Source organism: Columba livia, chromosome W, assembly GCF_036013475.1.
Source record: "Columba livia isolate bColLiv1 breed racing homer chromosome W, bColLiv1.pat.W.v2, whole genome shotgun sequence".
NCBI classification, from domain to species: Eukaryota; Metazoa; Chordata; class Aves; order Columbiformes; family Columbidae; genus Columba; species Columba livia.
Window position 1 is genome coordinate 1718863 of NC_088641.1, and position 13607 is coordinate 1732469.

Here is a 13607-nt window from a genome sequence, read left to right on the forward strand (position 1 = left end):
TGAATCTTGACCTTTTTTAATCAAAAACATACTCTGGTACAGAATTTCAGGAAAGTTAACTACAGTATATTATCCACAAACTAGGGCTAATGAAAAAACAGACCGGGGGGTGCGGGGAAGCTACAAAGGAACTACTGGGAATTCTGTTGACCGCTTATCAAAAGGCAATGGCTGAAAGAATAGCTTCACGCAAAAATAACCCCTCACGCGGCGGGTTTTTGGGTCACGGGGACCGAATCGCTACCGAATATCAGCCGAAAAAGCCATGGGAAAAGGTAGCGGAGAGCGAAAGCGGGAAGGGATTGGGGTGAAAGGCTTAAATGGTGTGAATTTAGGGGGGATTTGTTACTCACAAGGCACAACAGCAGCGCTAAGAAACCTCCGGGGGTTTTGTCCGCCGTCGTTTCGCCTCCCGATTGGTCTCGCTAATGAATTTTTCAAGGTGGAAACTGGAGATCAACAGGAGTGGGTGGAGATCATTGATTTAACGTGTAAATCTCTTCATCTCTCAAAAACAGCGTTCGTAACGATACCTGATATGCATCTTGTTTTATAGAGATGTTCAAGTAGGGAATGAAAGGATGTCTTAAATAAAGTCCAAATCCCACTTTGAAGACGCATCTTTAACCGGTTAACGAAGCAACTGCACAACGCAGTTTAAAGGTCTAAACTCTAAAGCGCTTCCTCGTCAAGATTTAAGACGTCTCGGTCGCGACCATCGAGACATAAAAACTATTTGAAGGGTTCTGAGGAAAAAACCGAGTCCCGTCGGAATTATTTTCATGGAAAAACACCAAAATTGAGGCAGTTTTCCTGATCGAATTAAGGATTTGTCAAGCAAATTTTCACCTCCGTCTCTAGAGCGTCAACTTGAAACGTTAAAGTTTTAAGGTTAAAGCCGCCTAAACCTTCCGGCGCTAATCCCGGCCAAGTCCTCGAGCGCAGAGATTTGTGATTGCGTAATTATTTCATTGCAATAATTAAGACAGTTGAATTCACCCCATTTTGAGATGTTGAGGCGAAGAGACGCGATTCTGGGGATGGTTGAGCCGCAGCTTTATGACCTTATATATTTCAACGCAAGACTTTGAAAGGTTTCACGTGCCGGTGCTGAAGGCTTTTCCAATCCATTATGGCTTCTTGGTTCTGAAAGACCCCATTGCCGTTATTTCCTCCTCCCGTTCTGAACGTAGCGGGGCAAGATAAGCCCCTCGCAAAGTGAAATAGGGAGTAAAGCTCATGGATAACTCCTCAAATGAAGTTTGGTGTGATAAATCCATCACTCGGAGGGTTAAGACGCTTCCTAAAAGCCAAGACGCCTCGTATCCAGCAGGAAAAGTACGGGAGGTGGTTCAAAACGGAGAAGAACGTGCGCTCGGGCTTTTAGTTTCTTCCACCAAACGCCGTTTTCTGTCGGGGATGGAACCTCACGGAGCTTCTCCAAGGATCAGAATCCTCCACTTCCCAAGAAGTTTTGGATGAAATAGATTGTTGGGAGAGAAAGGAAAAAGGTTTTGAAGTCGAGGCCTTGAGCTAAGTCAACGTTCTTTTTGCAAACGTCAAGACGTCGCCACGTAAACTTGGCCAAAAGCTGCTGAATCAGCGCTTCCCGGCTTTTTCTTTCCGTGGGCTCAGTCCAGCTCTGCAAAGCTTAAGCCGGTGTCTCCGTTTAAGCTCCAGCTCCTGTTCTCTTTTTATAGGTTGAAAGCGAGACCCTCCGGACGTGGTTTAACCGGGCGAATCAGAACGATTGGAGTCTAAACCGCCGCCAATTCCATCCGCTGTTGGCTGCTGCCGCTCATCTTGCGAAGGAAAAGAATCCGCCGGCTTCAAGGTGCGGAATGACAGGAGAGAAGCGAATTGAATTTATAATAAAATCAGGGTTTTCATCATTTTATTTCGACTATTAACTAGAGAGAAGCATACATATTGTATCTGTCATACAGTCAATACATTTGCGGGGTGGGTTGGTTTTGGTTTCCTACGGTAAATTCTCTATACAAAGTCATTGCCAATTGATACGGTCGTCGATGGCACAGGGCGGAAAATAACCACGAGGTATAAAAACAAGTTTGCCATCTTGCCCTGAGTGGAAATGGTGAACAGATAGAAAAACTGGATCTTAATCTCGATGTATTTCTCCATGATTATGGTTTATGCGAGTAAAAAGTCACGCCGTTATTTTTTGCTTTAAAATACCTGCCACGTTTTCACTCGAATAAAATCAGCGAAGGCAGCAGGAGTTAGGAAAATACGTTCAAGCCGTTGGGCACGCGATCTATTAATTTCAGTGGTGATTTTGCAGACTGGGGGTTTCCCGTTCTCTTTAAATCGAGTGCCAGCACTGAAAAGCATCCGTTTCCTTTAGTGTTTTAAAACGCTTCTGTCTATATAAATAAAAATCTACGCTATCTTTTTCTCTTTTTAAAAACTAGTGAAGGGAAAGCCCCATTTTCCTCGAGATTTTGAAGCAACGTCTATCTCATCCCTCATTTTTTTGGCAGCTTCTACCTTTTAATCCGGCAAACAAATCATAGCAAGGTAGTCAACAAAACCAACAAGTCTTCCGTTAAGTCTTGTTCCCTAAAAAGAACGTCCCGAATCAGTTGGAATTTTCAAGTTGCTAAACGTTCCGAACTATGAGAAGGAATTTTTCAGGTATAAATATATATATAATATATATTCTGCGTACAAAAGGCTCCTGTGAGGCTTTATCGCCGAGATGCCATAATAGAGAAGGAAAGTTTCCAAGGGAACAACCCCGATACCATAAAGTCCCTCTAAGGCGTTTTACCTTTCACCTCAAGCCCTGAGCCACGTCTTCTGACAATTAAATTCCCCAAACAACCGGCAAACAAAACCCCATCCAAATTCTGCATGTTCAGTTTCTTTCTGCTAAGAGCAAGGCGGCAAACACATTTTTAAAACCTGTTTTCGATTTGGTTGGGTGGGTTTTTTTTTTTAAGGTTAAGCAGAACAGAAGTAAAATATATCTTGGGGTTATAAACAGAATCGTATTTTACAATCCGCCATCCTCAGGACGTCCCGCGGCGGGAGGGAGCTCAGTCTAAAGGCTGCGGGTCGGCGATGGGCATGGTGTGCAGAACCTCGTCCAGGAGCTGCAGCGCGCGGTGCAAGTGGATTTCGATCCAGCACGGCGTCTCTTTGATGCTCTGCCTCGGGTAATCGGGGCCCCAACCTTTGACGAAGCTCATCCTGAGGATGCACAAGCGGCGCAGGTCGTCGACGCCGATCCCGGCGGCGGCCGACAAACCTGAACGGGAGAGAGGTAGCGAGTCAGCTCCTTTTAAGCGTCGTTCCCGGTCGCTCGGCGTACAAACCGCACAGCCAAGGCCAATCCATGTTTCTAGGCCTCGTTTCATATTATCAATCTGCTTTTTGTTGGGTTCAATTTCCAATTTTCAATGGGTTTTTTTTTTGCAAAACATATTCTTAATCCTTTTTTTACCCCAAATAAAATATTGCATTTTAACTCTGCAAAGATTTATTACTTTAGAACATAGTGTAGATTTAATATGGAAGAGCAGCTGGATGGCTGCGTAGTGGAAACAATATTAAAAGTAATCTAAATAAGCAAAGTGAAACATGCTATACAAATTATTCATTGCCTGAAATGGTTCAAAACCATCCAAATACGCTGATTAAGCGATTTTTAATGATGAGTGTGATACAAATACATGGGAAAGTGATAGGACATGGGGTAATGGGTTCAAACTGGAACACAAGAGGTTCCACTTAAATATGAGAAGGAACTTCTCAGTGAGGGTGGCAGAGCCTGGCCCAGGCTGCCCAGGGGGTTGTGGAGTCTCCTTCTGTGCAGACATTCCAACCCGCCTGGACACCTTCCTGTGTAACCTCATCTGGGTGTTCCTGCTCCATGGGGGGATTGCACTGGATGGGCTTTCCAGGTCCCTTCAACCCCTGACATTCTGTGATTTTGTGTGATAATTTAAAGGATCTCAAATTTAGCAACTAAGAAATAATTAAATAGATTAAAAAATATAGAACATCCTCACGCTCTCTTCTTCTTCAAGAATCTGAATATTAATTTTCCCTACATCTCATCAAGGACTTTGTCGCTCGGTTGTTTCGAGTCACGTTTTTACGAGCTCAGACCGTAATTTTTCAAGCTTGGCTCTAAGCAGTTTGGTGCCGTATAGAAATGTGGATGTGGGGGTGTTGTTATGAGGAAAAGCTGTTTAATATTGCTTTCGGGTAAGGAAAAAGGAGCTGAAGTTGTTGTACTCACTAATGGCCGGGGCTATTCCACCTACTGATCCGGGGCCGGGGATGTTTCCGGCGACGGCGGCGGCTTGAGCGGCGGCGGCGGCCTGAGCGGTGGCCGCCTGCTGCTGCATCTGACGGTGGCATTGGCGTAAATCAAACACCTTTGTAAAAAAGAAATAGCAAACTATAGAGATTCACCGCCATCAGGGAAGGAGTTAAGTCCCATCGCTGAGAAGCTGGATCTGCTTCGACGTACACGCGGGGAAAAGCCAAATTTTCCCTGCCTAGTTTAATTTCTAACAAAAATAATCTATTAAAGGTCATTCTTAAAAACTGTTCGCGTATGATGTTACTGATGCCAGAACCTGGTTGAGCTGAGCGCCCCGTGTGGAACAACCACACGATCGAGGTCTGAAAGATGCCGCGGGTTGATAAAATCCCAACTTTATACTTAAAACAGGCATGGAAGCCAATAAGTCCTGCTTAACTTTGTCAGGCTTTGTTGTTTTGTACTGAAACGCATTAAGCTATTTCAAATAAATACTGATAGGCCTGAAGGCTTCAAGTTGGTGGTATTTTCTATTTCTGTGCTCTAATATAGTCGGGAACTCTGTTCTCATACTAAAAATCTCATACACAAATGCTGAGGTGAATAAAGAATTCGGTATCTATATGATACTTTCAGTTTAGAGTCACGTTTCAAGTTTAAATTAAAGTCACCTGAGGTGTCAAATTGAAAGCTTTTGATTGTTTGAAAGGATAATCAAAGTGATTTATTTCAGTGTCTCATAGCGTAATGTTGAGTTACGTTTTTACAAGCTTTTTGAACCGAATAGATGCTTTCCCCCCCCGCAAATTTTCATCTAGACCATCCAAACCCACCTTGATATAGGCGCTGGGGTAAATCTTGTGAACGGCGTCCCCGGGCGCGCGTCCGGCTTCTCTGTCCAGGTAGTAACTCTGCACGAAAACCGCGTGGTCGCTGAGGCATCTCACCCACACGTCGCCTTCTCCTTTGCACTCCAGCTGCACCCCTTTCCCTATGTGCAACCTGCAAAGATACCCAATTTAACGCACTTGTGTATATATACTATACATTTGAACTCTGCTAAAGAAATTCTATGCGATTCTCTGTCTCTCGGTCGTTTGCGATGGTTTAATTTGCGCTCTGCTCATGCAAAGACTTGAATCTGTAATAAGATGTAAAGATCTATAGGAAACACAGAATGCGACCATATTTGAGTAGCAATGACTGCGCTCGCTGACCAAACCATCTCAAATTCATTGTTTTCTTCCCAAGTGTAAAACCCTGCAAGTGTTTTAGTGCAGAAAGTCCCTCAAGTCGAAACGTGTGGTTTTTTGGACCACGTTACAGTAATTCAGCATTCTGCCCATCGTGATGAGACATTTCTGAGATGTGGCATCATTTTACTCCTTCTCCTTTCAATGGAGGAAGAGAGGGAAGGAAGGGGGAAGGAGAAGGGGAAGGAAGGAAGGGGGAGAAGGAAGGAAGGAAGGAAGGAAGGAAGGAAGGAAGAAGAGGAGGAGGAGGAAGAAGAGGAGGAGGAGGAAGAGGAGGAGGAGGAGGAAGAGGAGGAGGAGGAGGAAGAGGAGGAGGAGGAGGAAGAGGAGGAGGAGGAGGAAGAGGAGGAGGAGGAGGAAGAGGAGGAGGAGGAGGAAGAGGAGGAGGAGGAGGAAGAGGAGGAGGAGGAAGAGGAGGAGGAGGAGGAAGAGGAGGAGGAGGAGGAAGAAGAGGAGGAGGAGGAGGAAGAAGAGGAGGAGGAGGGGGAGGAAGAAGAAGAGAAGGAGGGGGAGGAAGAAGAAGAGAAGGAGGGGGAGGAGGAAGAAGAGAAGGGGGAGGAAGAAGAAGAGAAGGAGGGGGAGGAGGAAGAAGAGAAGGAGGGGGAGGAGGAAGAAGAGAAGGAGGGGGAGGAAGAAGAAGAGAAGGAGGGGGAGGAAGAAGAAGAGAAGGAGGGGGAGGAAGAAGAAGAGAAGGAGGGGGAGGAGGAAGAAGAGAAGGAGGGGGAGGAAGAAGAAGAGAAGGAGGGGGAGGAAGAAGAAGAGAAGGAGGGGGAGGAGGAAGAAGAAGAGAAGGAGGGGGAGGAGGAAGAAGAAGAGAAGGAGGAAGAAGAAGAAGAAGAAGAAGAGAAGGAGGAAGAAGAAGAGAAGGAGGGGGAGGAGGAAGAAGAGAAGGAGGGGGAGGAGGAAGAAGAGAAGGAGGGGGAGGAGGAAGAAGAGAAGGAGGGGGAGGAAGAAGAAGAGAAGGAGGGGGAGGAAGAAGAAGAGAAGGAGGGGGAGGAAGAAGAAGAGAAGGAGGGGGAGGAGGAAGAAGAGAAGGAGGGGGAGGAGGAAGAAGAGAAGGAGGGGGAGGAAGGAGAAGAGAAGGAGGGGGAGGAAGGAGAAGAGAAGGAGGGGGAGGAAGAAGAAGAGAAGGAGGGGGAGGAGGAAGAAGAGAAGGAGGGGGAGGAGGAAGAAGAGAAGGAGGGGGAGGAGGAAGAAGAGAAGGAGGGGGAGGAGGAAGAAGAGAAGGAGGGGGAGGAAGGAGAAGAGAAGGAGGGGGAGGAGGAAGAAGAGAAGGAGGGGGAGGAGGAAGAAGAGAAGGAGGGGGAGGAAGGAGAAGAGAAGGAGGGGGAGGAAGAAGAAGAGAAGGAGGGGGAGGAAGGAGAAGAGAAGGAGGGGGAGGAAGGAGAAGAGAAGGAGGGGGAGGAGGAAGAAGAGAAGGAGGGGGAGGAGGAAGAAGAGAAGGAGGGGGAGGAGGAAGAAGAGAAGGAGGGGGAGGAGGAAGAAGAGAAGGAGGGGGAGGAAGAAGAAGAGAAGGAGGGGGAGGAAGAAGAAGAGAAGGAGGGGGAGGAAGAAGAAGAGAAGGAGGGGGAGGAAGAAGAAGAGAAGGAGGGGGAGGAAGAAGAAGAGAAGGAGGGGGAGGAAGAAGAAGAGAAGGAGGGGGAGGAAGGAGAAGAGAAGGAGGGGGAGGAAGAAGAAGAGAAGGAGGAGGAGGAAGAGGAGGTAGAAGAGGAAAAAAGGAGTCGTTTCAGTTTTCTGCGCTTCCCCATCAAAGCTTTGCACACGAATGGAAATCCAACGAGCGTTCCATCAACCTTTAACAAATCTATATATTGCAGTTATTCTCACATCACTCCGGGTGCGGCGTGATGTACATAATGGCACGGGCTGCTAATTTCATCCTGGAAGCAACAAAAAGCAACACGCTATCACAAAGGTTTTTGTCGCGTAATTCACGTTTGGGATGCATTTATCTTCGGATAAACTGCGCTGCGGGTAATTCGGTTCAATAAATACACGAGGCTTGTTTCAAAAGGGAGAAAACATGAAATATTATCGAACACGGCAGGTTTGGGGAGGTGCGCGATACCTTGCTCGCTCGATGGCTTCTGTTCGATGCACGTTGGAGAGCTGGCCCAGGCAAAAACGGTCCCCTCCGGACGGATCCACGTATCCATCCACGGTGACGATGGGACAGCTCGAAGGGACTTTAAACGTCTCCCCGACTTGCACGTCCATTTCGAAGTAGGCGATTGAACACCAGTATTCTGGAGCTGAAGAACAGATACAGGTAACAACAGGCTGGATGAGCCACTTCAGGCTCTCCCTGCTAAATGAATTATCTTTGTGGCGATGGTTTTACTACTCAGTGTTTGAGCCCAATTTACACAGAATCACAGAATGGACTGGGTTGGAAAAGATGATCAAATCCAGCCCCCTTGGTCCAACTCCAGTCCATTGACTAGATCATGGCACTAAGTGCCATGGCCAAGCTCAGTTTAAAAACCTCCAGGAACAGCAAGTCCAGCACCTCCCTGGGCAGCCATTCCAATGCCTGACCACTCTCTCTGCAGAGAATTGCTGTCTAATCTCCAGCCTAAATTTAAGTTTAAGCCCCATTGTCCTATTGTGAACTGCCTGGGAGAAGAGACCAATCCCCACCTGGCTAGAACTGCCCTTCAGGTAGTTCTAGAGAGTGCTGAGCTCAGCTCTAAGCCTCCTCTTCTCCAGACTAAACAAGCCCAGCTCCCTCAGCCTCTCCCCATAGGGCTTGTGTTCCAGTCCCTTCCCCAGTCTTGTTGCTCTTCTCTGCACCCGCTCCAGCACTTCAATCTCTTTCCTGAGCTGAGGGGCCCAGAACTGAACACAACACTCCAGGTGTGGCCTCCCCAATGCAGAGCACAGGGGAAGGATCACTGCCCTTGTCCTGCTGACCACGCTGGTTTGGATCCAGGACAGGATCCCATTGGCCTTCTTGGCCACCTGGGCACACTGGTGGCTCCTGTTGAGCTTCCTGTCCATGAGTCCCCCCAGGTCCCTTTCTGCCTGACTGCTCTCCAGCCACTCTGTGCCCAGCCTGGAGCGCTGCAGGGGTTGTTGTGGCCAAAGGGCAGCACCCGCCACTTGGCCTTGTTGAACTTCATCCCATTGGAATGGGCCCATTTTTCCAGTCTCTCCAGACCCCTCTGCAGAGCCCTCCTGCCTTCCAGCAGCTCCACACTCCCTCCCAACTTGGTGTCAAATTTGCTGATGATGGTCTCAATGCCCTCATCTAAATCATCAATGAAGATGTTAAACAGGACCGGACCCAACCCTGACCCCTGGGGACACCACTAGTGCCTGGCCGCCAGCTGGATGCAGCCCCATTAAATTCGGTTCGCGGAGAGCATCGCTATTTCAAACCAGTTTTGAATGGCAACGATTTATCTCTAAATGGTTCCTCTCCTTTTAAATATATACTCACAAATTTCAGAGGACTCGATCCCAAAAGAATCAGATTCAAACCAGACAGTTTGCAATTCCCACAATATTCCGCGTTCAGGTTGTACTCACCAGGATGATTTGATATAGGAGGCTGGAATGCAAGTTCATTGTGAACCGGCCCTTGAAAAAGAAAACATACCATTTCTTGTACGCAAAGAAGGTTTTTATATTCTGAATCAACTTGGTTTTCTGCAAATGGAATAGTTACTATGGGATTGCAAAGCTTTAAAAGCAAAAGGAAACGCCGGATTTGTTACATATAGTAACACATATATAAAATATATGTGGTAGCGCTATAGCTATCTGAATTTCTCATTTCTGATCCCTGATTTCCGACCTCTAATTTCCAATCCCTAATTTCTGACCTCTCATCTCTTTATCCCTGATTTCTGATCCCTGACCCATTTCCGATCCCTGATTTCCAATCCCTAATTTGACCCCTAATTTCCAGTCCCTAATTTCTGACCCCTAATTTTCGATCCCTTGTTTCTTGATCCATGATTTCTGACCCCTGATTTCCGACCCTATTTCCAACCCCTCATCTCTTTATCCCTGATTTCTGATCCCTGACCCCTAATTTCCAACCTCTAATTTCCGACCCCTAATTTGACCCGATTTCCAACCCCTAATTTCTGACCCCTAATTTCCAAGCCCTAATTTGACCCCTAATTTCCAATACCTAATTTGACCCAATTTCCACTCCCTAATTTCTGACCCCTCATTTCCGAACTCTGATTTCTGACCCCTCATTTCCTGATCCATGATTTCTGATCCCTGATTTCCGATCCCTAATTTCTGACCTCTCATGTCTTAATCCCTGATTTCCAACCTCTAATTTCCGCTCCCTGATTTCTGATCCCTAATTTGACCCCAATTTCCAGTTCCTAATTTCCAACACCTAATATCTGATCCCTAATTTTTGACCCCTAATCTCTTTATCCCTGATTTCTGATCCCTGACCCCTAATTTCCGACCCCTAATTTGACCAGATTTCCAACCCCTCATCTCTTTATCCTCGATTTCTGATCCCTGACCCCAATTTCCAACCTCTAACTTCCGATCCCCGATTCCCAATCCCTAATTTGACCCCTAATTTCCAATTCCTGATTTCCGACCTCTAATTTCCAACCCCTAATTTGACCCCTGATTTCCGATTCCTAATTTCCGACCCCTAATTTCTGATCTCTAATTTCCGACCTCTCATTTCTTGATCCCCGATTTCCCACCTCTCATCTCTTGATCCCTAATTTCCGACCCCTGATCTCTTGATCCCTAATTTCCAACCCCTCATTTCTTGATCCCTAATTTCTAACCTCTCATTTCTTGATCCCTAATTTCTAACCTCTCATTTCTTGATCCCTAATTTCTAACCTCTCATTTCTTGATCCCTAATTTCTGATCCCTAATTTCCCACCTCTGGTCTCTAATTTCTGACCCCTAATTTCCAATCTCTGCTGCTGTAACGGAGAAGAGTCCACCAACCACTTCTACTTAACTCTCCGAACACACTTCCCATCAAAACGCTGGTTCTGTATTGAAATAAAAGAGTTTGAGGGTACAGAACGACCCAAAACGAGCCCCGAGCGTTGAATAAACATGCAAATGGGTGCTACTCACAATAATGTCCAGGGTGCATGGGCGGGTGATGCTGCAGATGGCCGTTCTGGTGGTGAGGTATGGTCGGCGTATACGCTGCCGTCCGACTTCCAGTCCAAGTCGTAGTACTGTCTGAAAATCAAAAAGAGCGCTTGGTTTGTTTTTAAGGAGTTATTCCCCATCTCGTTTCTAATCCTCTATTTCTCCTGCACGTTCGGGAGCTGGTTTTAGAGAGCTAAGAAGATGGCATGTATGGATATATATATATATATACTCACTGTGGTGGTAAGTGGCTGGCTGAGCCGTAAAGCCATTCTGCTGAGCTCCCGGCTGTAAGAGTCCATCACTATGGCTACCTGTCAATATACCTGGTAAAGAAACAAACTACCTATTCATGAACGTTCCAAAATGGGCGATTAAGAAGAGCTTGGCGCTACCGGGGAGGAAAATAAACCCAACTAAGGGCGCTGCAATATATAGTCACCCTGAATAGTTTAAGAGAAGGATGCAGGGAACTCTGTCCATCAACCACTTCACATCTCGTTTCTCAGTGGGAAAAACGTCACAGGTTGTATTAAATATGAACCCAAACAGGCCAGCAATTGGCTTATTTTGTTGGGTTTCCCCCCCCTGAAATACATATTTCAAAAATCATCTAAGCTTTGAAGTAAAACTACAAATATTTCAGGACAGGTTGTAAGAATTTGATTCGAAAAGGCTTCAGCTCAGCCATTAACACTCAGCAGTTTCACTCAAACCGGTCTGAATTTAGAACTTTAAATGGAAAACTTGAACTAAAACCTAAGATTAAGTTGTTTGTTTCATGTCTTGGCTCCAAAAATTATAGCAAGGATGAGAAAAAGTTACTAAGTGTTGTGCAAAGCCAATGTGATTGAACTGCCTTGTCCTTTTTTTCCCCATTGGAGACAAATACAGACGTTGTACCTCAGTTTTAGCGACAATTAAAGACACCACCATAATTCAAATTTGATAACATCAAATCCATTATATTCACGCATTTTTAATATTAAAGTGATTACGTGAAACCTCGCCAAACTTCATGCTTTCCCTGTTTCCTATGTGTAAATGTTTGGAGGGAAGCGGGAGGTTTGACGTCGCAAACTCTTCCACTTGTAGCAAATACCCCTAGAAAAGGCAATTTTCAACGCAGCACCCCTATGGACTCATTAACATATTAATTAGGGCTGTCGCTTTGATAGGCCAGCGGGTCATCCAGTCTCTCAATACTTATAGTTGTAATAAAAGAATACAATTCTTCACTCCTACAGCAATTATTCAAATCATAGCCATGATGTTAACGATTACGAGATCGCATCGTATCAACGCGGCAACACCGCGGCGCCAACGCGAGTGACGCTTGGGTAAAAACCACCCGTTATCTTGGAGATTTGGCGGTTTTCAGCGTATTATTTGGGAAAATATGTGTGAATCTTACTTGTCGAAGCCACGGGAATGTTGGGGAAGTTGGTGGTGCTGGTGGTACTGGCCTCGGTGGGCGCCAGCATGGCCGGGGTGCTGTACGGCTCCGTGGACGCCCGGTTGCTGGGCGGGTGCTGGATGGTTTGGACCGAATGGCCTTCGGCCGAGGACAACGACGGCTGCCCCTCGTAGTCGTGAACGTATTCGTCTTTCACCAACATGCTCGACGGAGCTGCGAAGGAGCAAACGGGTCAACACGCAAAGCAAATCTATACTTGATTTTCCATATAATCATCACTAAATTCTAAAGAAACATTTTGAGGCAACGGGGTGGTAGAAACAACAAGTTAAAGCTTTGTTGAGTTGTCTGGGGGTTTATGTCATTTTTGCTTGAATATTTCTAATCAAAACACCGGGTTACCCAAATTTCCTCCTCTATGAACATCAATTGCAATGAAAACAGGACACACAAGGGGAGCTGAAGCTTCTATTTAAATTATTTATCAATATTTGCTTCTCATACGCTGCTGAGCTGGTTTTCCAAAAGACAAACTCAATTCCATCTGCTCTCTATTCCCCTTCCCAAGGAAATATCCAGGAATAAAATCCGTGCGTCCTGAGAGTTTAACACCGTTTGTGCCCATAAAAATGCAACAATAAATAGAATTACTCACCAGAACTCTGTAGTGTCAGCCCTGAGAGATCTTGAAAGAGAAGAAAAAGAGGGTGTGGATGGTTATATACATGGAGATCTTTAACAAATCTGAACATTAAGTTTATAAGCTTCTATAAATTAGACTCTACATATTATACCCCCCTCCATCACAACACAAGTCCCAACGCTAAATTACTCCTAGGATACACATTCACGGTAAGAAATGTGCGCAAAGCCAACAAAAAGGCTTCAACATAAGCCACAAACCGTTCTTTCCAATCTGGAATAAAGGTAAAAATATCATTCCATTCAGACAAACAAGAGCACATTTATAATTAGACCATTAAAGCGAATGTTTCTAATTTAGGCCTGTATGTTCTACACCCCAAAAGACAAACATTGTATAGTTTATTCGCACTTGAAATGGAGAGGCTACTTACCGATGCCAGGCGATACTACGCGCTCGTAATGGTAAGGGTTTACACAGACACTGTCACATTTTAAGTCAAAAGCGTACTGACAATATTTAACATGCTTGAGTTCATTTTTATGAAGATCAGGCCACCTCCAAAGACGAGCGTAAATCACATGGGGGAATCCCTTGCGACCGGCCACCTACAAAGTCAAGACAGAAAAGTCGATTGGGAAATATTTCCCTTTATTTGGGAGAGGACAAACATCAACATCATCTTTCATGAGGACATAACAAGATGGATGGATGATGACAGAGCGGTGAACGTGGTCTAATCTGACTTGAGTGAGGCATTTGACACAGTGTCCCACAGCATCCTCAGCGCTGAACTGAGGGAGTGCGGTCTGGATGAGCGGGGAGTGAGGTGGAGTGTGACCTGGCTGAAGGGAAGAAGCCAGAGAGTCGTGGTCAATGGGCAGAGTCCAGTTGAGG

At 45.9% G+C, this 13607-nt stretch overlaps 1 protein-coding gene across 5 annotated transcripts in view; it reads right to left on the reverse strand.

The window, feature by feature from the left end:
- Window positions 1–13607, reverse strand: part of LOC135577033 (mothers against decapentaplegic homolog 4) — a 27550-nt gene continuing 13943 nt past the window's right edge. For 2 of the 5 annotated variants that reach the window (XM_065044639.1, XM_065044638.1), the window contains exons 3-12: window positions 13144–13318; window positions 12723–12752; window positions 12065–12280; window positions 10887–10976; window positions 10630–10740; window positions 9082–9132; window positions 7619–7802; window positions 5131–5299; window positions 4271–4409; window positions 1–3274 (exon numbers count right to left, since the gene is read on the reverse strand). In XM_065044639.1, coding sequence (XP_064900711.1) covers window positions 3063–3274; window positions 4271–4409; window positions 5131–5299; window positions 7619–7802; window positions 9082–9132; window positions 10630–10740; window positions 10887–10976; window positions 12065–12280; window positions 12723–12752; window positions 13144–13318 — 1377 coding nt within the window. In that variant the 3' untranslated portion in view covers window positions 1–3062. The remainder of the gene's footprint in view (window positions 3275–4270; window positions 4410–5130; window positions 5300–7618; window positions 7803–9081; window positions 9133–10629; window positions 10741–10886; window positions 10977–12064; window positions 12281–12722; window positions 12753–13143; window positions 13319–13607) is intronic. The other 3 variants (XM_065044640.1, XM_065044642.1, XM_065044641.1) reach the window with 3 other exon arrangements.